Source organism: Xylocopa sonorina, chromosome 7 (genome assembly GCF_050948175.1).
Source record: "Xylocopa sonorina isolate GNS202 chromosome 7, iyXylSono1_principal, whole genome shotgun sequence".
NCBI lineage: Eukaryota > Metazoa > Arthropoda > Insecta > Hymenoptera > Apidae > Xylocopa > Xylocopa sonorina.
In genome coordinates this window covers 10,676,915-10,700,174 of record NC_135199.1, presented here as the reverse complement: position 1 = coordinate 10,700,174, position 23,260 = coordinate 10,676,915, and the positions used below count along the sequence as shown (strand labels likewise).

The window sequence follows — 23,260 nt, the reverse complement described above, 5'->3', positions numbered from 1 at the left end:
CAAAGGGAAGAGCATGAACGGCAAACGGAAGTTGTGGACAGGGATTAAAGAGCTGGAAGAAGATGCTCGTACCACTGGACTACACGAACGGCGGAACAGAAAAAGGTAAAATGGGAAACTAGAGGTATACTGCTAGAGGGACCAAAGTAATAGACGGGAAAAAGGAAAAAGACGTAAAAGAGTGCGAGCTAGAATTTTAGAGAAATCTTACGAAACAAAAGTTCGAATGGAACGAGATTAAAAAGCCAGGAAAAGAAGCTTGCAACCAGTAAGAATAGAATGAAAAAGAAGAATAGAAAGATAAAAACGCTAGAAAAATAAAGCAGATACGAAAAAGTAAGAGTTTTATAGAATGAAACGGAACTTTTTCAACCCTTGAAATATGATGAAAGTGAGGAATTACAGAGACGCTGCTAAAGAGATTGAAAATAATATGAAAGAAAAGGAAAAAGAGAGCAGAGACAAATGAAAACATGGTAGATCAGCGAGATTTTGACGCGAAACGGAGAGAAAGTAGTGAGAGGAGAGGAGCATATCCACGTGCGGGGGCAGTATTGATCTGTTCGCGCAAACTCCTGACTCTTACGTTCGCTCCACGGCCAGAACCGTGTCTCCCCTTCCTCTTCCGCTCCGTGTGGCCCCTGTACCCGGTCTACGTATGCCTGTCGATGCCGAAAGTGCTTCACTGGCATCGGCTATGACCCTGGTCATCGTCCTCCGCGTGTATCCTGACAAAAAGACGTTGTAGACGCGCGTGTTCCAAACTATTTCCGTTTAACTAGAGAATTATCCCGTAGAACGTATCGATTGCCATCGTGCCAAAAAACATCGGTTTATTTTACTGTTGATAAATTAAATAAATATTTCAATTCCACCACCTTTAGCCTTCTAAATCAATCAGAGCAAGAACGATATTTTCGAACGACGTATAAATGAATTCGATTTGTCAATCAATCCGTGTTGTTGACCAACAGAATAACGAGAACTTTTCCAACGGTTGACAACGTCGAGATGATTAATAACATTGGAGATCGGACACGTTGATGGTATCACAACACGGTTTATTAGTCGGTCAGGAAGTAACGTACAGCTGGGGATAAAGTCTACCGGGATGTGTTTGTCAAGCGGATCTGCGGACACTCTGCTGAATGCTTGATTTAATGGGACGTGTGAATGTCGCGCGAAATACTCCATTTCCTTACGTCCGTCTTCGTAACCCCGATAACACTATCCTTTTATCTTCAAAGAACATACATTTGCTGTACCCTGCTTCAGTAATCATTTTTTCGATGTGTCGATCTATTTTACATTTAATTGTATATGAAAATAATTATAGATAGAAATTTGTTAGAAGTTCAATTTTGATTGAATCAATGCTATCATATTTAAATTTACTCAAGCTGGTTGAATAAATTTAGACTACGGAAGATAACGATCAGATGTCTTCTTGACATCCAGATACACGCGTCGAGCACGACACGAATGCCACGCTAATCGTAACGATTACGTTGCGTCCGCTTTCAACTAACCAATTCTCGTCGCCCACGATAGGAACGATTTAAATCGAGTCTATTAGAATCGTTGCCCATTATAAGAATAACCTTGTTGGGAATACGATTTCTCGACACATTGACCAAAGACCTTCGAACACATCACTCGTCAGACTTCCTTGTATTCGTCGTAATCACGAAATTTGCATCCCACGATTAGTGATATTTGTAGCTCCTTTAAAAATCGCTTGCAGATCCATCGTTGGCTCCCTGGAATTAAGGTCTTTCACGAATCTTTTAAAAGCCTGTTGCAACTTCTCTACAAGTCTATCCGCAAACCAAATCTCATGGTACAATCAAGGAACATATCCAGGAGTCGTCTTCGATATCGTTCATAGAGTTTCAAATAGAAATCTGGTTGTTCTCTCTAAAGTGGATTTCTTTCAGCTGCCAGTAATTGATGGTATCGCTTATTTAAAGTTAACGAGCTTTTTTCATTTCGAACAGTAGACAGCCAGTTCGAAGCGGAGAGCCAATTAAATACTGATGGAAGACGGAGCATGGAACAAGTCCCCGAGAGATACACGGAAAATGTTGCACCGAGAAGCGACGATCGAAAAAAAAAAGGGGAAAGGTGGAAGAAAGAGAGGGAAAAGGGGCATGGAATTGTGCATCAAGATGAAGTGGCACAACCGTGAAGCTGAAGAGGAACGATGAACGACCTTTTGTTAGAGCGTTGAAGAGAAAAAGATGTACAAATATTTTCTCCGGATGAATAGTGCCGCTATTGAAAATGTTCCAGAAACTGTACCTCAAGAAAAAAAAAACAATGTATTTTATAGATATGGAAAAAAGTGCATCAGGAAGTAATTTAATAACTCTTACAAACACGAAATTACCATTCGTAAATCAATTTTTCATATGTTCCTGCAATACGTTGGCTGCAAACTTGTGTTCTTCGTAATTTATTTTGGCGTGAAGTATAGATCTCTAAGCAGCGTGGAACACACACAAGGTATCTGTTTCGAATTATTTTTACCTTCTTCGTTATGTTTCGAAGTGTAATTCAAGGCGACCTTACGACCTACTATTACCAATATCTTTAGGAGATCGGTTTCTTTCCAAAGCTCATCGATCGTCTCGCACAGAGTCTGAATATACCACGAGCCTTTATTTGGGTCATTAAACGAGTAGTAACCTTTGAATGAACAAGAACAAACAAAAACCTTCCTTAATCTGAGATATACATATCTACGTAAGTATTTACTAATTTATTAGTAGAAAATGTGCTAACCTTCCATACAGCTGTAGCTGAATAGAAAATCTGCGAAGGCGGGTATTGTGTAACAAATATCATCGCCAGCATCAACGCCAATATATCTTCCCATTATACCACTATCTTTGGCTGAACCTCTGCAGGCCTGTAAAAAAATGATGAGTTAGAACTTTCTTTCACTTTTCATGAAATTATTTATACTTAGTTATATCGACGAATCTCACTGTGTATATGACTTTATCTTAAGTACATAAGCATTGTTAAAATCGCATCTTATTATCAGGTCATTGACTAATCTCTAAAATACCATCTCCATTCACATACTATACCAATTGTGTTAGTCAGAGGAAGAACAATATAAGATAATTGTGAAAATTTTAAGGAATGCGTACCAACGTGTTCCCGTTCTTTTTGTACGCCGATCATTTAAGAATGATATATGAGATTATCTTAAGAGAGAGCAAAAAGTATCGCTATTAACGAATCTCTGTACGTTGTCGCGTGAACATCGTCTGATATGTCCAAGTGCGCGCTTTAGTCACCTGAATGAAAAATAACTTTGGTTTCCCTGCTAACGAAATGCAATTCGTAAGCGAACTGAAAAACGTTATTAATGGATAAGGTATATCCTTCGCGTATATTCTTCCGTTATCTTGGCCATGAGATAGTACGAATATAGATATGCAATCGCAGTCGCTGTAATCATCTTCGGATACTGAAAAATGAAATTTATATTCGCTCAGACGAGTCGAAAAGAGCACAGAAAAGCATTGTACTAACGTATGTACATTCTCTCATCGCTTTAGCGATCTCAGAGAACGTAAGATCACGTTTAATCACTACTTCGAAGCCCAATTGTGAAAAGGTCGTCTTTATAGTATCCTCGTCCACCTCAGATGCTAATCGATCGTCATGCTCCGCGAAATGCATTTGATTTAATATCAGGCATATCCCGCGTCGTTTTTGTTTCATCTCGTACTTAGGCCAATCTCTGGGAGTAACGAATTCTGCGATTTTACTAGAAAATTACCATAAATTTGAGCAGAGCAAGAAATGGGTTGACATATACAAAATTAATCCTTTCTCGTTGATTATTAATTTCTGCAGTAAATTCGTTAAAAGCATGCTCACTTTTGACTGATTAATGTGTTTCTTGCAGCTGTAAAATGTGTCGCTACAGCATCAGTCGTATTCGAGTTTGTTGAACTATTGGTCTTCGAACCTTCAGAACTCTCCATGAATACCTGATTGAATAAATTTTTAATCATAAGAATCAAAGAGAAATCTTCAATAAATGCTGTTACCGATGTGCGCAAAAAAAAAGAAAGAAGAAAGATACGCAAAGTTGAGCCATGCGTCACATACCTTGACGTCGACTTCATCACTCATCGTCGGCTTGTTTGCCTGAGAATAATGTTGACAGCTTTCCATAATGCCTAGCAGATTGCTTGCAACACAAATAACGGTAACAAAGCTAATGAAACGGAACAGCAAGACAAGTACGATTTTCTTTCCACCGTGTTCACCCTTTCGCGTTCTACGTGCATCTGATAGTGATAATTTCATTCGTGACATACACATTGATAGTTTATCGTTATCATTATCTCTGTGTGCAACGAACTTGAACCAGCAATTTTTTTTGTATATGCTTATCAATCAGCGTCTCTCAACTTTTTTGTCGCGCAACTCGCACTTTTGTTTCCAAGTGATAACGCGGCCCAAATAAGGTGCAAGGTTTTTTAATAACCGACAGACTGTTACTATACATTATATAAATAGTTGAATTGTGCATTTAAATAATAAGTTCTTTGAGTTAAAAATTGAACTCGTTAAGAATTTAACGCGATCTAAATATTAAACCGTAATCCACAGGTTGAGAAACATAGGCTGATTTAAACAACAATGTGAGAAAGAAGGATGAGTTATTATAGTTAAGAAATTTCAAGATTAGAATGACGTTATCAGCAAGGTGTTTCCTTTCTTAATTTCCATCACGATATGATTAAACTCTGATGAATAAGAAAAAGGCATCGATTTGCCATTATCACACGCAGGTAATAAAAATACATAAAACTTATCCCATACATCTCTCCTTACTCTCAGTATCAACAAAAATAATTTATTATTGTAATAGTGTTAAGCTCTTATTCTTAAAAATCTATTTACTGATAGAAAATTTGTTCTATACTAGGATACATTTTTGGGGATGAAATATAAATCTCTGGTCAGCGTTGTGGTAACGGTTGGCATCTGTTTCTTCTTGTCCATAATCGCGTCCTTGTGCTCGGAAGTATACTCGAAGCCCACCCTTCGTGACGTTATCGTTAACATTCTCAGGAGGTCCGTGTTAGTCCAAAATTCGTCTATCACTTTGCACAGAGTCTGAATGTACCATGTGCCTTCCTTTTTGTCACGAAAGGAGTAGAAACCTTTAAACGAAAAAAAATCCTTCAGAATTCACATTCGTGTAACCGAAACAGAAAGTTGATTCGTTAATTTATAAAATTCATTTTTACCATCCACAGTGCTGTAGCCGAATAGGAAATCTGCCTGTGTGGGTATTGTGTAACCAGTGTTGTCTTCACCATCCGTGTCGGACCTCCCTTGAAAACCTTCATCCACGAAAGCGCCTCTACATGCCTGGAAGGAACGACGACATAGAGCTTTGAGGCCTCATCTGCCTAAACGCGCGCTTTATTCACCTGAATGAAGAACAGCTTTGGTTTTCCAGCCAACGTACGACAGTCCGTGAACGGCTTCCAAATACTCAGGAACGGATAAGACGAATCCCTCGAGTATATTCGATTGTTAGAGCTACCGTGCGACAGTATGATGATGCATATGCAATCGCAGTCACTGTGATCCTCGTTGCACACTGAAAAACGATGGAAATCAACAATCGATCCGGTGAACTGGTAAAATGTTTCGAAACCAATTCTGGAAAAATTCAATTTTCATGCCCAACATGTTTGCTTGAGAAGTGTTCTACGTTATGGGAAGAAACACAATTAAGCTTTTTGCGGAACGTGAAGCTATAAGCGTCGTTGCACTGCAACGTGTGAGCAAATATTTATAAAAAGAGAGCTGAATGAAATCGTACAGTTATTGATCAGTTCGATGATGTCGTAGTAATCTCTGTCATCCTCAACCACCACCTCGAAGCCCAAATTACCGAAGGCCCTCTCTATAGCCTTCACATCCACCTCGGAGCCTTCTCTGTAAGTGCCGTTGCCTTCATCAAAGTTTTGCTGATGGAGTACCACACATTTCCCTCGTCGCTTCTTGTCCATACAGTACGTAAACGAATGTTTAGGGGTAGGAAACTTCAAGATCTCACTATAAAACGAATAGATGCAACAGAAAATGTCGTGTTTCCTACAAACATTTTATCCTGAACATCCATCAAGATACAAATGCATTGAAGTTCCGAAGAACAGATGGAAGGTTTAAAAACATCCAAGCACAAACGTGGTGTGAAAAATTCAACTTGCTTACTTCGCAGATTCTCCGTAAGATATAATTTTGGAAGGTACAGCATCTGTTGGAACAGTGTCAGTCACATCCGATTGTTCTGAACGCTTACGCATGTTTGGAACCACCAAACCGGAAGTATTCAAGTAGCCCTCACACATACTCTGAAAATCATAAATTTCGAGAGTCAAAAACTATGGGCGATTGTCAAATTAAGACTCACTAGGTCTATATCTGTCCCAATCGACTTAATTGATCGTGGCTGCAGAAGTGCAATTTCACGATTGCTTTGTCAAGTAATATATGTATGTAAAATAGTAAGAAGTTGCTTAAACGCGAACAGAGATTCTGGTCTTATTGATTTCATCAAGGGAAAAGTGTGACAACAACCAGCGACCATTTAGTGAGAAACGGTGGCAGTAGATAGGACCAATAATATGTCAGACGACCCGGCAATAGATAAAACCACTGGTAACTTTAACAGCTTCGCTACGTGTATAAGTTTAATAAGCTGGGCTCGATCGCAATATGATTAAATAACGAGACACTTTTTATGATAATTAAAAGCTATATCCTGTAAAGAATCTATGTGTTCATTATTATGTACAGTACTAAACAGCCGTTGATGGAGAAATTGAGAAACAATTTTAAAAAGCAAAGTGTATTGAAAATCAAGGATTACAAACATCCACCTTTTTTCGTATTGAGTCCTTCCTTCTGACTTTTGGAGATGACGGGCCGTCACCCAAAATCGCATTGAGCTTCTCGAATTTGGCCATTTGTGGCCGCGCCACGTGTTTTGGATCAACCGTCGATGCATGGTTGGAATGAACCTCCGGCACGTTATCCTGTTCTGCCTAAAACGAATTCACGATAACGATATTATCGCAAAACGTGCATCAAGTTTTTTATCGGATAGACACATGGCAGATAAGCAGATTTCTGCAGCCCAGGGAAAACGGAACCATGTCCCGAAATCCCACACGTTCTAATGTCTGGTTCTCAACGTGAATGCTTGAAGGAAACAAGTCTAAGTGTTGCTGAAATCTACAGCAATCGGTTAACATTAACTGTGCAAATGATGCAACAATTTTAGCCATCAAAAAAATGATGATTAATGGCTAAATTTGATTGACTGAGGTGAGAATTAACGTGACGAGACAAAAGCACAGACATGAAAAAAATGTACAATAATACTGTTTCATTAACAAGGCTTTCCCGCTTTGTGGATGATAAACAAACGTGCTTGATATAAATTGTGTACTGTTCAAAATATCTTACTGTATTGACGCTTGATGTCTATTGTACTTATGATTAATCCACTTTTGCATTGTTTGCTATACAAATATTATCTCAATCGAAGAAAAAGATATCTGCAGTGGCACGCGCTTTCCGCATCTCCGATTTTTCTTATATTCGTATCATACTTATTACCTGAGACAACAATGCGATACGCAACCTTTCATGCTTTTAAAAGTAATTAATTATTAACCGTTGCCTCATTATAAGAATCTCTAATATTATCTCTAATATTATCTTCTTTATTTTATCTGTAATATTGTCTCAAATATTTATAATTAATGCTGTTGAAAATGTTACAATTATATAAAGGATTTTACATTTTACTATTCTCCTTAAATGTTTTAATTTCATTCAAATCTTCAATTCTTTTACTGTCTTTCAGTAATTCCCTAATTTAACCATAGATAATTTAACCAATATTCCATTTGTGTCTGCAGATAATTGACGATAGATAATTGACCCTTGTTTTCGTATCTGACTAGATCCAATGCTTATCTCGTATGACGTTTAGTATCGTAATCCAATTTTTCCCCGCATTTCCCTTTTCTTTATTCTATCTTCCGAAGAACGATAAAGAAATACTTTTATCGTCCTATATTACAAAAATCTAAAAAATTCCACGACCATTTCAAATTACGATAAAACAGAGCAAGCAAAAGATACGAGCCTGCATTCTGCTGAAGAAATAATGAAAGAAAAACAGCAAATGCGCTAATTTCTCTGACAAATTCTTTGAAAAATATTCAAGACAAACGTACTGTAAACATTCTAGAGATAAAGAATATAATTCTAAGACGAAATAGTAATGGCTAAAAAATGAAATCACCACTTGTCTCACATTTCCGTGCTTCGATCAGTATCTCTGTGCCCAATTATCAAAACTTCTGTCCCATTATCAGCATCAGACGTTTGTCATTTAGGGGGGGCCACGTTGTCGATGAACGGGAAAAACACGCACAATCGCACAGTAAACGACCACAGAACAGCAGTACTGTTCGGCGTCATCCACCCACTATACGTGAATCACATAAAGCACAACTTTCCATCGAAAAAGCGAACAAATCTATACCCTTCTCCGAAGTGGAACAACCGACGCGTCGGTTTACCTTCTCGTCGACTTTATCGTCCGATTTCGACTCGATTGCCTGCGACTGTCCTTTACGTGTTTTCACCTTGTTGATCAGATTATTCGAAATATAAACGATCGTGACGCGACTGATGCTTATCAAATACAGCAAAAAGAGCAACATGATTTTCCTCCGCACGCGTTGGTCTCTCCGACTTACCTAAATATGTGACAGCTATTATACACACAGGTGACTTATCATCGTCATTATAAACTGATCGCCAACCGATCCGCCAATCCCGTCGCTTGACCGAATCACTGACCGATCCCCTTCCCTGTTCTTCCTGCATTTATTACTGAAGAGACAATTCCGTCCTGTTTGGCAATTAGCCGCACCGAGCAGCATTATGAAAATCTGTGAAAAATTATCACTGTAATCTGATGAAGTCCACAACTCCCGTATCGGAGCTGATAAAGGTCCCCATTTATGTTACCACGGCCCTGGTTAAGCATAAAATCAGCAATGTTTTGCTATTATTTCATATCAATGAACAAGAGCATCGAACGGACTCGTTTTTTGTATATACAAGTAACTTGATCTGAGTTTTTATCAGATTTTCTCCTCTTTCGGTGTGACAATGTTGAAAACTATTTCAATCTTTATCCAATGTGTATTTATAATAGTTAAACAGTTTTAACAAATTGTTCAAAATTCGTTCGACGTTCTATTTATAATTTCATTCAGATAAATCTACAAACAGTCACGTGCTAATTTCATTCGTATACCTTGAAAGAAGTTAACCGGTAACGTTTATCTTCCTTCAATCATGAGACGTATCCCAATAGTTGCAACACTTTTCGCATGACTCACGAAATGTAGTAAATCATAAGAATCAATTATACGGATATATGTCATTCGGCAGCGAAAAACTTTTTTATTTTCCGTTGATTGTTCCCACAGTACTTTGCCATCTATATCACCTCTTGCAACCATGCAAGCGAGTCCGCGACCTTGCACTTTCACAGATAACAGGAGTTGATGATTCATCACCCTGATTTATACAAGATGAAATTTTCATAGTTCTTACCTTATTGCCATACAAAGATCGCTAATAAATTCGTAGATCCTTAACATCGCTGTCGCATTTAATTACAGAACGCTACTACGTCCCCTCTTTTATAATTTCGAATCTCCGACTGACTGCAAGACTGTCTCCTTTAGTAACGGTGTTATTTCGTCTGGCTGCAACTTCTCATGAAAGGAATTTTTAGATTACTCATTCTTATCTGTCGTGTGTCATTGACATTAAAATACAGAAATGAAAAATCAAAATTTCTCTGGAAACGTACTACATCAAAGTGACAGAGTATTTCTTGCTATATATATATATATATATATATATATATATATATATATATGTTAATATATATATGTATATACTTTCTTTTATATGTCATATTTGTTATAACGAAAATTATTTGTTTCATTGCACATTTAAATTAATTACAATAATTTTTGTATAGTATATACAAAATAATATTATTCTACATTTTCGATATCTTTTTCCTGAAGAAAAATCATTATTTACTATATAGCTACGTTGTACAGTTTGCAAGCGAGCAGATTCGCTGCATCCGCTTTGTTCGCGAAAGGTGTCCTTCCTTATCAAAAAAAAGTGAACTGTGAATATTCCACGAGACACAAAAGTATATAAACGTCGTTTAAATTCATTTCGAATCCTCGATAATCAGTTAACGTTTACGTTACGCATAACTTGAATGATTGTTCAACGAGAAAAAAAAAGAGAACGAATTTCAGGTTAATGTTAGGTTAGATATTTATACTCGTCACGAATATAAATATCCAAATGCATTGTAACGAGACGTCAAGTGAATGTGTAAAATCATTGTAATTATATATATATACATATACGTATATATGTATATATATACAGTTTTAGTTGTGCCTATACGTGCTTTCTCACTAATACTATCAAACGTTCGGGAATACCGCTATTTTTTCCTGTCTACTAATATCGCTCCAACGGAATAGAAAGTTCTGATAGGTTCAAAAATGAGTTTTTTCTGTTTGCTACATAGCAAAACTACGCAGTTACAAGTAGCTTGAAATTGTAAATTAACTATTCACTTTTTAATCGATCTTTCAGGTGATACGTTTCGTCCGTGCTGCTCTTAAAACGTCGTTTACCGCATAAGGTGCCTGCGTGTAGTGTGGCTATTGTAAATTGCGATACAATTGTGATAACTGTTAATATTTTAACTACGTCTTACCTATGTAAATACAGTTTCTAATTTGCATCATATTTCATTACAGACATGATTATTAATTATACTTAAAAGCGTTGTTGCTTGTGCAAATGTAATTTTGAAAAAGATACAACTTCATTATAAGCCATTCAAAATGGTAAAAGCAATTCTGAATCCTTGTATGATTCCAAATGCTACCCTTGGAATAGATCAAGCGTGTCTCAGTATTTTGAATTTCTGCCCATACTCTATCATCTTTTATGCAATAGCATGGGAAGCTTATTCGGTACAGATTTATATTTTTAAAGTCAATTCATACATGTTTTGAATATTAAGTAATATTTATATTCTATATAAATTATTTGCAGGGTATTGGTATCCCTATGGCTACTTTACAGTCAGGGTTAAATACAAGTTTCTTAATAAGCACAAAACACCCATTGCACATATATTACCAAACTATTGAACCTAATCAAAACTATGACAATTGTCAGTAAGTATTTTTGTTTCTTATAACCATGTATATTACAATATCTATGTGCTTCTGGCTTAAATCTATATTTATATTTAACCATTTCTTTAGTACCACCTACACGTTCAAAGAACATGGTAGTTATAGATGGAATCTATCATATGGTGGTAGCTGTAATAAAATTGAAATATTACGTAATCCAACAGAGAGTTATCTTCGTAAGTTAGAAGGGATATTGATCCTTCTTGACTAATCTATTATTAGGCAGAGTGTTTGTAGATTAAATAGAACAGAATGATATTTTTTATTTATGTGAATTATGAAAACCTGTGACACATTGTATTTTACAATTTATCGTAACTACTTGATGCATAAGTTATGTGCTGTGCTAACAATTGCTTACTTTTACAGCAATCTTTGCTGCATTTATGGTATATATTCTACTAGCAATTTTATGGGTAACATCCAAAGTTATTATACGAGTAATAAGAGGAAAATTGTCACCGGATAATGTACAAGATGTAAGTGCAAGTAATTTAATTAATTGTTGTAGATTTTACCTGATTTCATTTAATTTCAGGATTTAGACAGACTTCAAGATACAGAAAGTGTGACGCATCCAGTAATCAGAACTACGAAATCCAGTACGAGAATACGATCGGTGGATACATTCAGAGGGTACTTTCATATTTTTGCATCTTCTTAAATATTTGTCACTTTATGTACTACATTAATTATTTTGCTACAGGATCTCTATATTGTTGATGATATTTGTCAACAATGGAGGCGGAAAATATGTCTTTTTTAATCATAGTGCATGGTTTGGACTTACTGTAGCAGATTTGATACTTCCTTGGTGAATAACTTTTATTTTATGCTTAATTCAAACAAACGGATTTGAAAAACTCGCAAAATTTTGTGATTAATATTTAGAATAAGACAACGAAAGACTTGCAGGTTCGCGTGGATTATGGGCTTGACAATAACAATCTCAAAACGGGCAGAACTTCGCGTAACAACTTCACGTATAAAGATAACTTTGCGAAGCCTTCGACGATCAGCAATACTGATACTTCTTGGATTGATGTTGAATTCGATGTACAGTAAAAGTTTAAATGATCTTCGTTTCCCTGGTGTCCTTCAATTGTTGGCTGTGTCGTATTTTGTATGCGCAACATTGGAAACAATTTTCATGAAACCTCACTCTCAGGTTTGTATACGGCCAGTTTTATCATGTTAAAATGTTCATAATTGTCTAACAAGTACTTAATAACACATTAGGATACCTTACTCCAGTTCGGTCGTTTTGCTATGTTCCGGGATATTTTGGATAGCTGGCCACAGTGGTTGATCATGGCATGCATCGTCGCTATGCACACTTTTATTACCTTCCTTCTACCTGTACCAAATTGCCCGAAAACTGGTTACTTTGGACCCGGCGGGAAATACGAACACTATGGAAAGTATGAAAACTGTACCGCTGGTGCAGCTGGTTACATAGACAGGGTGATCTTTGGAAATCATACATACTCTAGAACGACAGATACTATTTATGGTCCCCTCATTCGTTATGATCCCGAAGGTACAGAAAAAATATTATATTGCAGGAATTATTTTACTGCTTGTTCTTACTATCACTTCAATTATAATGAATTATTATATCGTGTATGATAGGTCTAATGAACACTATAGCGGCAATATTTATTGTTTTCTTGGGCGTTCACGCTGGTAAGATTCTTCTGCTGTACTATCAGTATAATTCTAGAGTGATCAGATGGTTTTTATGGGCAATACTAACGGTAAGTGTGATCGAAGAAATTTCTCCAAAAACGAAATGATCTTTTACCAATTAAGATACATGTTTTACTTTAGGGTATCATTGCTGGAATTTTATGCAAATTCGGTGACGAGGAACAACTGATTCCAATTAGCAAAAGGATGATGACATTATCATACGTGTTAACTTGTTCCAGTTTTGCTTTCTTGTTGTTTACGCTTCTGTACGTTCTTATCGATTATAAGCAAGTTTGGAGTGGAGCTCCATTTATTTATGCTGGTATGTATTACTGTAAGAACTATTTCATGAACATACATCTTTTTCTTATGTAATTCCTATTATTTTTCGTAGGAACAAACCCAATTTTCCTTTACGTGGGTCATATTCTGACAAGAAACCTGTTTCCGTGGGCATGGAAAATCGCACAACCTACGCACGCGTCTGCTCTTGCTATTAATTTATGGACGACAACTTTATGGGCAATAATCGCGTACCTTCTCTACCGAAAAGATATTATCATAACTATTTAAAAGTATATCCATTACTGTATTACGTATTTACAATTGTCTTAATATGATTTAAATACTTCCATCATTCATTTTTTTAATATTTACATAAGAAGAACATAAAATAGATATTATGAACAATGAAAAACGGAGTAATGCAAAAAGAGAATGCACAGTACTTCTACGTTTCAAAACATTGTTAATATCGATTAACAGAAGATTAAGTAGGAAGGTATAATTCAGCTTTAAGTGATCATTTTAAACGTTATATTTTATTTTTGTGAATAAAGAGGTACTCTAATTTTGCTTTATATTTATATACAATTATTCTAATAAATAAATAAATATATATATATATTTTGTTGAATGAGCAATGAAAATAGTGAACAAAAAGAAACCACAACAACGGTGAGCAAATGACTAACACAGACTTTTTATCATATAATAAACATCGCCACTTATAAATTTCGGTCCTTAGGCTCTTTGTATGGTAACTTTAGAATTCGGAAAATGTCTTTTTCAGAGGTAATTTTTTCTGCTTCCCCCGGAGTTCCTATAGATAATATAAAGACTTGTTCGATTTCAAATGAAAAACTATTATATGTATGTAAAATAATCTTGTATCCAAATACCTTCAGATGTGAGACGTTTCAACGTATATTCATTTAAAGTATACTTCATTTCTAAAGCATGCGCTCGCATATTCTTATTAAAAAGGTCACTTCCAGTGAAGTAAAGTACAGCGCAATAATACTGATCAAACGGTGCAAGTCTAATATCAAGTCTTCTAAATGGTTTTTCTTTATTGCTTGGAACACGACAGACACCCTAAAATCAAATCGAAGACCGTTTTAAAGTATGCTGATTCTATTTAAAGCTTATAAGGGTTGTTAACTCGCGCAGTTACCATAAATTTTGTTGATCCGAGAGATATTGTATCTACGATCAATTTTTTCTTTTCAAGACATTCCACAGCATCCTTCAAGGCTGAAATCTTTTTCTTTGATTCCTTTTCTTTGGACGTATATGTGGGATGTGTTAATAGAACGTCAATGTCTCCGCTATCCTCCTTTCCACGTCTGTAGCTCCCACAAATGGTTACAATATATTCCTTACTCAGTTCCGCGATAGCGTCTTTCATAATTTTTTCAATTTGCTCAATCTCTTTTCTAGGAATCCTCTTCTCAAAATCATCAAAATATCTAAGGAAAACAATTATTGCTAACAAGTTCCACCTCTATTGCTACTCTAATGTATCCAGACACTCTGTCTTTGACAACATTTCTTTAAACTAATTTAAATATAAATCTTATAAATTTAAATCGTTACTATTATTATAACTTATGTATATATATATCATCATCAATTGAAACACTTCGTGTCCAGATATTTATGAGTATACAATGTAGCAATTTATTTTTTTATTTTATCATACTTCAAACCAATTTTCTGATGGTGATTAAGTTTGTCCCGATGCTTCTTTAAATCATTTAAGGTTTTAATTCCAGCATCCACTAATTCCTTCGCTTTTGCAGGCCCGATACCAGACACTCGAGTCAATAAATTAATTGCATTATTGGTATCGTCTTTGTTAATCTGTATGCATATAAAATTTAGAAATCAATAATATAGAAAAGAAGTAAAAACATATTTGACTACAAAGCAAATATTACATCCTCCAATTTCTGTAGCTTTCCAGTATTAAGAAATTCGTCGATCTTTTTAGCAATTTTTTCTCCAATCCCTGGTAACTTTTTCGCTTCCTGACCACTCTTCACCCTATCTGGTAAGCCACTCAAAGTACCCGCGGCTTTGCGATAAGCATTGTACTTGTAAATATTTTTACTGACGTTTCGCTCGTAATTGGCCAACTCTGTAAATTAGTGAGCTGTTTATTAACCGATCAGCGAAGCTTTGAATAATAATATAACCTTTTGCATTTTGCTATCCCCTTTAAGGAACATTGTAAGTCTAGCATATCGCTCAAATCAGAATTAACTTATCCCAGCACAACTTTTGAGAAATGCATGTTTCTCTGAAATGGCCAAAGACATCAAACAACTTACTATTGCCAAACACGCACAAATCAGTCTGTAGTGCAATTGGGGACTACTTTAAAACATTATCATACCTTTACAAAATTACAAAAAATAAACAAAGTGGCGATGAGTAGTTAGTAGCTAACGTCCACAATGGAATTATCTTAAGGATATTCTGAATAAGTTCAAAGTTGATGTATGTGGTGCAAGTGTACAGAAAATAACAATATAAGGTTATTAGAAATGCCTGTCAAAAGTATGTCTCACCGAAGGACAAAAATTATTTCCATAACCGTGTCATCGAGAAAATAAAATATACATGTATGTAATATATAACAAGAACGATTTACCTAGCAGAAAGTCGCACAAATCTTGATTCGGATTCCCGATGTTGTCGTTGGCTTTACGTTTCCCCATCGTGTCGGATAAAATAATACAAAGTTAACTTTCACTGATAATTTTCACATAAAAATTACACAAGACAGTTTCGTACGTTTGATTACAGTGGCACGTGTTCACACAGCTTCGCTGCTGTATGTGTACATCATAGATAGGTGTGATCCACTCCAGCAACGAGAAATTACTTATGTTCATTATTTCGTATTCAATTACAACATATTTAATGTTCTCAACATTTATCGCGTATTTCTTCTTTCTAATTTATACTTTCTCTGAATAAATGTTAAAATTTATATATAATATAAAATTTCATTTTATTACCCATGGCGCCATCTCTGTGAAAAGTGCTCAAACTGGTCGCACATCATTACCGATGGCGAAGTAAACTACTGAAGACTACTAGCGCCATCTCTGCTGAAAATAGTGAAACTAATTCCCGACTAGTTTCAGCGCTCCACCAAGAGATGGCGCTAGTAGTTCTTCAGTAGTTTACTTCGCCATCGGTAATGATGTGCGACCAGTTTGAGCACTTTTCACAGAGATGGCGTCACTATGAATCAATACGCACGGGCGGGAATTTAATTAAAACATATTATATTATACTAGATGCTTCGTTACATAATAAATATTACTTAATTTAATATTCACTGTACTTATTTCTGTTCAAGGCAGAATCGTGCGTGCTTTCGACAAATCTGAGAGCTAAAACTTACCATTCTTCTACTTCTATAAACTTTCTATGCACGTTTACTTCGAATAATAGCACGACAGGCTTTAACACTTAACATTTATTCTGAACAAACGTATATACAATTTCACACACAAATATAAATCATCTCTTCTAAAAAGATTAACAATGCTCCGCTATGATAATATAGCGATTAAAGTCTCTTCCAATTTATTCGAACAGGAGAAATATAAACGACTTTCAATTACCTTCATTTTATATACATTGATATTAAACACTACATTATAATAAAATGTAACACATAAAAAAAAGAAAGATCGTACACTCTATATATATATGTATGTATGTATGTATAGAAGCTACGCTACTTCAGCCTTATAATTTGCAACTAAAAGCTTACACAGACGAATGGCAAGTAACTTTGGCATCATATTAAAACATTTCTAAAGATAAGATTCTACAAATAAATTAAATAAAACAGAGTTGGTTTAAGTCATGGTCGAGTAAAAACGAGTATCGAATTTTTCATATTTAAGCGTCAATCGTGTTAAAACGTTTAGGAACATTCTCTAAGAAATATATCATTGACGCGTGATAATTACTAAACTTTTTTTACTCCTTTTACGTATTAGATGACTATCATATCATTCCATTCGAAATTTGACACAGATGGTAGCAGAATCACATGTATTGGACGGATCTTTGTACCCCATCCCTAATGTCAAATTATCAGCTTCGAATTTCATGTCGCGCGTTTTGATTATATAATTTATACGCATTATATCGAAGACATGCGACTATAAGCTGCATGGCCCTTTACGCAATAACTGGAAATATACGTACAAACACTGAAGGCTAAAATGAATATCCCAACGAAAACGTAAATCCACAATTGAGGAAACCTTCCTGGTAGCCATAAAATCGTAAATTCTACCACCTTCTCTTGCGTATCTAAAAATAGGAACAAAGGAAAAAGAAACGTAATGAAAATGAAAAGCTACGAACTTTCTAAACGGATACAATTATTATAGTTTCTCTACCGATATAAGCAAGTCCATAACCCTGATGAGGGGTACCCATTCTGTACGAACAAGTGGGTATTTGCACTTCGTGAATATCACCTACGTCCATTCTTAATTGATACAACGGTGCTTCATGAGTATTCAAAACCCAAATTTCGCTTAATTGGTCTATCGTTGTATCTAAACTGATATGCATCGCCTTATGCTCGTGTGCGGTAAAAATAATTTGAGGAGACAATTCTTTCAGCACCTAATAGTGTCAATAATAGAGTTGCGATATCTTAATAATAAAAATAAAAAATATTTTAGTAGTTAAAAATAGGATTGCTTCTTCATAAATTTCACGTACATTCTGGACAAAGGTACCAGGCATGAATAACAATGGCATATGACTAAGTAGTACATTTGTTGTGTTTCTTTCAGCATAATCATTTAGGAAAGCATATTTCGGAGCTTCTGGCATTGTATGAGTCAATCTGTTTACCTAGAAAGAAAAAAATATATACTTTCGATCTATCAACAACCAATTATAAAATCATATTTAAATATACTCAGTTATTTCTCAATTCGTATAACGTACTGGTCATATGCATATCTATTACCTTAAAAAATGTTACTGTTTTATAAACTAAAGTATCTGGTTGACTAAATGCAAAATTAAATCTGCTGTGAATGTTAGATGAAACAACATCTTCTTCACCGCCAATATCATTATCACCCGGTAGATAAATTTTCTACAGAATGAAAGATAGTTTTAAGTATATTGAACATAAAATACAATACACATTGAATTGATCATATATAACTATACCATTATATGATCAGGCATTTCAAAGATAACATCAAATCTCCTTTTATACAAATTAAATTTTTCTACACTAGCAATATGACCCTCATCCATAAGATCCCCCAAGAACACAACGACGTGAGGATTCGAGTGGTCTAAGGCTCTTGAGAACGTTTTCTTCAAATACCTGAAAATAACACACCATAGAAAAAAATCGGTATCAATCTATAAACCCGATATGTACATGGATGATACGATAAAAGCAATAATTGAGTAAACGGTTTAATCATCGTTCTTACATGTCACTGTCCCATTGCGCTATCCACGAGCCGAAATAATTTTCATGCTGGTCACCTAATATCTGTGGATCTGCGACAAGCAGCACTTTGACGCACTCTGAACATTCTCGTCTGGACCATTTCAACTTCTGTATATCGTAGACTGAAAATTCATTGTAAATTACAGCAGCCAGTACCAGAAGTCCGATCGCAATCACTCTATTCTTGCATCTGTACAATGCAGTACATCGTGTACAAATTCTGTTAAAACTTTCCAGAAACACCGTAGTGTATAATAAGAACTTATTAAACGAAACATTCCCAAACGAGACATTCGACTTCGCAAAATCGTTCGAAATAAATATATCTAGGGACGCTTTCATAACAAGAGCCTTACCTGTTTCGCCGTAACATTTCTAAGATTTCTAATGTTGTTTGATAACATTGGTAATATCACGGGCAAAGTAGATCAGTACATGTTCTACCGTGTCGTCTGGCAAACAAAGAACGCTCGACATGATCTCATTATTCTTACCGCATCCGATAATCTAATTAAGTAGAAGTTACACAATTACGAGAAAGCAGATTTGTCGATCTCATGTCTCCAATTTTATCACGTTAAACGATACGGGTAACCGCACGGCGAACGAACATTCGCGTATGCTTCGTCGTTAGCGAAATTGAGAAGACGCACAGGAGTCTCATCTTTGAATCATCCCGTGGTTTGAAAAAAATCGATATTTACAAACCGCTGCACGTCTCACTATAGATGGAACCAGTATTATGATGTAACAGCCATTGTTCTTTCCGCGTGTGCCATTTTATTCCTCCAATTAGCCCCCGGGTCTATTTCACTTGTTTCTGTCGATGATATTTGAATAGCTTGATTCGAACGACAAATGAAATTATTTTCAGCTTAAATTTAACGCTTGCCTCATAATCTATAACGAATATTTATATTTGTTAATATTAATGTTAAAAAATAAGATATTAAGTAATGGTTAGAGTTAAGATATTTGAAAATGGAACATATAGTTGTTAATTACTATTTATTTCCACGATTACCTCTACGTAGAAATTACTTTTGCTCGTCATTGTTGATATTATTTAGTGGTTTTATGCGCGCGGTTGAGTTTCACATTGAAAATGCGCGGAATCATTTTTTGAATTCCATGAACGCGCTCGCTCTCACGTGTAATCTACCCGTGCACGACTCAACGCGTATTAAATTTCCAGCTTCGATCGGCAGCGAATCACTTACAAGTAAAACTGGTCAACTGGACAATCATTCTTTACCTTCTCCACGATCGTGCGCCACGATTATACGCTCCGACAATTGCAATTTATAAATTTTACAGAAAGCAATGTTCATTCGTTTTCGAGTAGGTCCAGCCAACAATCAGCCGTTTGAATATCGCTTTGATTTATCGTTCGAACGAAAAAACGTTCGTCATTTCCGGTAAGAGAACACTCTGAACGATCTAGGTACAGGGATGCTCAACCTACACGTGGCGCGTTTAAAAATTACAAAGAAAAACATTGATTCGTTTATTTCAACAGTTTGCCGCGGACGCAGGTAAACAGCTACGAGGGCGCATGTGCGCCAGCGAACACAAGCTTGAGAACCGCTGATCTAGTTACTTTTGCGTATACATGCATAGATAGATGTGATATACGGTTTGAAGAATTCCATGGCCGTATTGGTCGCGTTGCATCAGCGAGTGCAATGTTCATCTATTTCGGGTTATTTCGCAGCGGCGAATATCGTTTCGACGAGCAGTGAGTTTTAGCCTGGATAATGGCCGAGTCGGAGCAGAAGAGCAAAGAGAATTGTATCGCAGGCCCGAAGGAAACCATGGTTAAACAAGAGAAGCGTGAGAACACGTTGACGAATGGCGGGAAGGGATCGGGCGATGACGCGGACAGCCTCGAGGAAATGCCCCTCGATATAGGCGAGCACTACCTCGTACGGAGATCCGACGACTCCTGGCGTAAATATGTTATCACGTGATTACAATCGCTTGTCAGCTGGTCGCGTACAAGGGATCGTCTAAAGTTTCCCGGCAATTGATCGCGCGCCTTTTCCGTGGCTTTGTACTCGAGTTCGTATTACCGGCTTCGCCCTGATAAACTGTACTTGTTTTCAAAACATGACGAATAGCGTCGTATGTGGGTACGCTGTTCAACATGTCGCCTTGTATATAAAACGAATTCGATTGACGTGGATACGTTAACTTTGTCTTTTTATTCATTGCTCTTCTAAAGGTATTTTCTTTTTTTCATATAAATACTTGAAGGTGTATTGACAAAAATACAGTAAAATGTGGGGTATTTGGTGTTCTTTTGATTTACAAGGTGTAGTTCTTGAAGTTTCTCTTTGGTATGATATAAAAAAAATTAATTTTCTCATTTTTTTTTGCAGACCCTGCAGAGATCATTCAAACCCGGTACAATGAAAGTGAAAGTCATTACGAGTATTATGTGCATTACGAAGGACATAATAGAAGATTGGATGAATGGGTGCCAAGAGACAGAATTATGTCCAGCAGATTCGATATGAGCGATAGGAGTTGGAAGAGCGGAGACAGAAATTCTGGCACCGACTTGTTGGCTGATTCTTCGGATCGTAAAATTACAAGAAATCAGAAGAGGAGGCATGATGAAATTAATCACATTCAAAAGGTATATATATCAAAGAAAATTCCTATCAAATTAACCCTATGATTAACCAAAGTATTTTCAATCGTAGACATACGCTGAAATGGATCCCACGACTGCTGCTTTAGAGAAAGAGCATGAAGCAATAACAAAAGTCAAATATATCGATAAAATTCAAATCGGTAAGTACATTAATACCTAACTTGTACATATTAAAACTTATATGTGAAAAAGGTCTCATGATTTTCAAAAGTTTACTTCCAGGAAAGTATGAAATCGATACTTGGTACTTTAGTCCATACCCAGAGGAATATGGTAAACAGCCAAAACTGTGGATCTGTGAATATTGTCTCAAATATATGCGGCTTGAAAAAACATATAGGTATCACATGGTAAAAACTGTTCATATTCTTCAGTACTGTTTAACTTTTAATGACGAATGATAATGGAAATGGGATGTTCTATTTTCAGAGTGAATGCACACACAGACAACCAGTTGGCAAAGAAATATATCGCAAAGGAACGTTAAGTATTTGGGAAGTGGATGGTAGGGAGCATAAAATTTATTGTCAGAATTTGTGCCTACTCGCGAAACTATTCTTGGATCACAAAACACTTTACTTCGATGTAGAACCATTCCTTTTTTATATACTCTGCGAGGTAGATAAACATGGGGCTCATTTAGTTGGTTACTTTTCAAAGGTACCTTTATTTTTGTACGCCAAGAGCAAGTGCCTGAATAAGCTTTGCTAGGATTACCTTTATAATTTGCAAACTGTTTTTTTACTCACGTTTTATTCACTTTTAGGAAAAAGAATCACCCGATGGCAACAATGTTGCCTGCATTCTAACTTTGCCACCGTTTCAAAGGCAAGGATATGGAAAACTTTTAATCGCCTTCAGCTATGAGCTAAGCAGAATAGAACAAACCGTTGGCAGTCCCGAGAAACCATTGAGTGACTTGGGAAAATTATCGTACAGAAGTTATTGGAGTTGGATCCTCTTAGAAATTCTGAGAGATTTCCGTGGTACTCTTAGTATAAAAGATCTGAGGTAATAATCAGCAGAAAATTACACATGAAATTGTATTAAGTTAAACTTAATGAAATCAAATAATTTTTATCAATATAATTTGCAGTCAAATGACAAGCATCTCGCAGACAGATATCATATCGACTCTGCAAAGTATGAACATGGTTAAATACTGGAAAGGACAACACGTGATCTGCGTAACACCGAAATTAGTCGAGGAACATATCAAAAGTAGTCAGTACAAGAGACCACGGCTGACGGTAGACAGTAGCGCACTCAGATGGGGAGCTCCACCTCGAAAGAACGTGAAACCTGGGAAAAAGTAGCGGAAAACGAATGGGAATTCGATGGTTTTCGTCACCGTGAGATTCACGATGTAATGCCTTTGGCAAGCAGTTGACAAAAGTAACTGTACATCAGGCATAGTTCGCGATGATCTTCTCGAGCTTGTTGAACGATTATTTCCACGATGCATTACAGTAATATTGCAGTAATATGCATTGCAAACGTGCAGGGAAGATAACACAATTGAACATGATGATTTATAGAGCTTCGTTAATTCTTCGGAGCGTAGAAATGGCGAAAGATGTTTCAAGATAGTGCCCTTTACGTAGTTTTACTCTTTTTTTTGGCAATTGCCAGGGAAAAAACGAGGATGATACTCTGAGATTGATCCAAAATACCATGTATTTATTAATAATGAGAGAATAACTTTACCTTCGTTTAAAT

At 36.1% G+C, this 23,260-nt stretch overlaps 8 protein-coding genes and 1 long non-coding RNA gene across 11 annotated transcripts in view; 3 read left to right on the top strand and 6 right to left on the bottom strand.

The window, feature by feature from the left end:
• The window catches only part of LOC143425019 (uncharacterized), a 67,506-nt gene extending 52,787 nt beyond the window's left edge, over window positions 1-14,719 (bottom strand). Inside the window, exon 1 of the mRNA XM_076897462.1 lies at window positions 14,706-14,719. The gene's annotated coding sequence lies outside the window, so the exon portion shown is untranslated. The remainder of the gene's footprint in view (window positions 1-14,705) is intronic.
• On the top strand, window positions 890-2,300 carry LOC143425392 (uncharacterized). Its single transcript, XR_013102036.1, has 2 exons — window positions 890-1,169; window positions 2,001-2,300. It is a non-coding gene; the product is annotated as an uncharacterized LOC143425392 (long non-coding RNA).
• On the bottom strand, window positions 2,359-4,534 carry LOC143425711 (caspase-1-like). The gene is made up of 7 exons (XM_076898712.1): window positions 4,460-4,534; window positions 4,132-4,386; window positions 3,898-4,010; window positions 3,555-3,784; window positions 3,309-3,481; window positions 2,785-2,911; window positions 2,359-2,688 (listed from the first exon to the last, which is right to left on the bottom strand). The coding sequence occupies exons 1-7, from the start codon at window positions 4,532-4,534 to the stop codon at window positions 2,456-2,458; spliced, it is 1,206 nt and encodes a 401-aa protein (XP_076754827.1). The 3' UTR covers window positions 2,359-2,455.
• On the bottom strand, window positions 4,914-6,637 carry LOC143425710 (caspase-3). The gene is made up of 7 exons (XM_076898711.1): window positions 6,579-6,637; window positions 6,461-6,524; window positions 6,262-6,401; window positions 5,867-6,102; window positions 5,469-5,641; window positions 5,283-5,406; window positions 4,914-5,195 (listed from the first exon to the last, which is right to left on the bottom strand). The coding sequence occupies exons 1-7, from the start codon at window positions 6,635-6,637 to the stop codon at window positions 4,954-4,956; spliced, it is 1,038 nt and encodes a 345-aa protein (XP_076754826.1). The 3' UTR covers window positions 4,914-4,953.
• On the bottom strand, window positions 6,638-8,925 carry LOC143425708 (uncharacterized). Its single transcript, XM_076898710.1, has 3 exons — window positions 8,646-8,925; window positions 6,924-7,094; window positions 6,638-6,748 (listed from the first exon to the last, which is right to left on the bottom strand). The coding sequence occupies exons 1-3, from the start codon at window positions 8,787-8,789 to the stop codon at window positions 6,638-6,640; spliced, it is 426 nt and encodes a 141-aa protein (XP_076754825.1). The 5' UTR covers window positions 8,790-8,925.
• On the top strand, window positions 10,984-13,985 carry LOC143425212 (heparan-alpha-glucosaminide N-acetyltransferase). 2 transcript variants are annotated; one of them, XM_076897839.1, is made up of 11 exons: window positions 10,984-11,159; window positions 11,242-11,366; window positions 11,457-11,563; window positions 11,757-11,866; window positions 11,926-12,023; window positions 12,094-12,201; window positions 12,303-12,555; window positions 12,642-12,927; window positions 13,020-13,144; window positions 13,218-13,401; window positions 13,474-13,985. In XM_076897839.1, the coding sequence occupies exons 1-11, from the start codon at window positions 11,028-11,030 to the stop codon at window positions 13,650-13,652; spliced, it is 1,707 nt and encodes a 568-aa protein (XP_076753954.1). In that variant the 5' UTR covers window positions 10,984-11,027; the 3' UTR covers window positions 13,653-13,985. The 2 variants fall into 2 exon arrangements, with proteins under 2 accessions (XP_076753954.1, XP_076753953.1); XM_076897838.1 differs by having other exon boundaries at window positions 12,627-12,927.
• Window positions 14,023-16,151, bottom strand: LOC143425017 (DNA polymerase beta). Its single transcript, XM_076897459.1, has 6 exons — window positions 16,018-16,151; window positions 15,302-15,501; window positions 15,064-15,224; window positions 14,536-14,830; window positions 14,261-14,456; window positions 14,023-14,181 (listed from the first exon to the last, which is right to left on the bottom strand). Exons 1-6 carry the CDS (start codon window positions 16,082-16,084, stop codon window positions 14,087-14,089), a joined length of 1,014 nt encoding a protein of 337 aa, XP_076753574.1. The 5' UTR covers window positions 16,085-16,151; the 3' UTR covers window positions 14,023-14,086.
• Window positions 16,152-16,738: 587 nt separating this feature from the next.
• On the bottom strand, window positions 16,739-19,667 carry Mppe (Metallophosphoesterase). Of its 2 annotated transcripts, XM_076898090.1 has the most exons (8): window positions 19,239-19,667; window positions 18,863-19,072; window positions 18,588-18,750; window positions 18,379-18,510; window positions 18,126-18,260; window positions 17,795-18,026; window positions 17,598-17,705; window positions 16,739-17,211 (listed from the first exon to the last, which is right to left on the bottom strand). In XM_076898090.1, coding segments are annotated over exons 1-8 (999 nt in total). In that variant the 5' UTR covers window positions 19,256-19,667; the 3' UTR covers window positions 16,739-17,209. The 2 variants fall into 2 exon arrangements, with proteins under 2 accessions (XP_076754205.1, XP_076754204.1); XM_076898089.1 differs by having other exon boundaries at window positions 16,739-17,705.
• Window positions 19,668-20,520: 853 nt separating this feature from the next.
• Window positions 20,521-23,253, top strand: Mof (males absent on the first). Its single transcript, XM_076897456.1, is given in 8 exon segments — window positions 20,521-20,623; window positions 20,626-20,832; window positions 21,264-21,523; window positions 21,591-21,681; window positions 21,764-21,891; window positions 21,971-22,201; window positions 22,308-22,552; window positions 22,638-23,253. Coding segments are annotated over 8 exon segments (1,473 nt in total). The 5' UTR covers window positions 20,521-20,532; the 3' UTR covers window positions 22,858-23,253.
• Window positions 23,254-23,260: the final 7 nt, after the last annotated feature.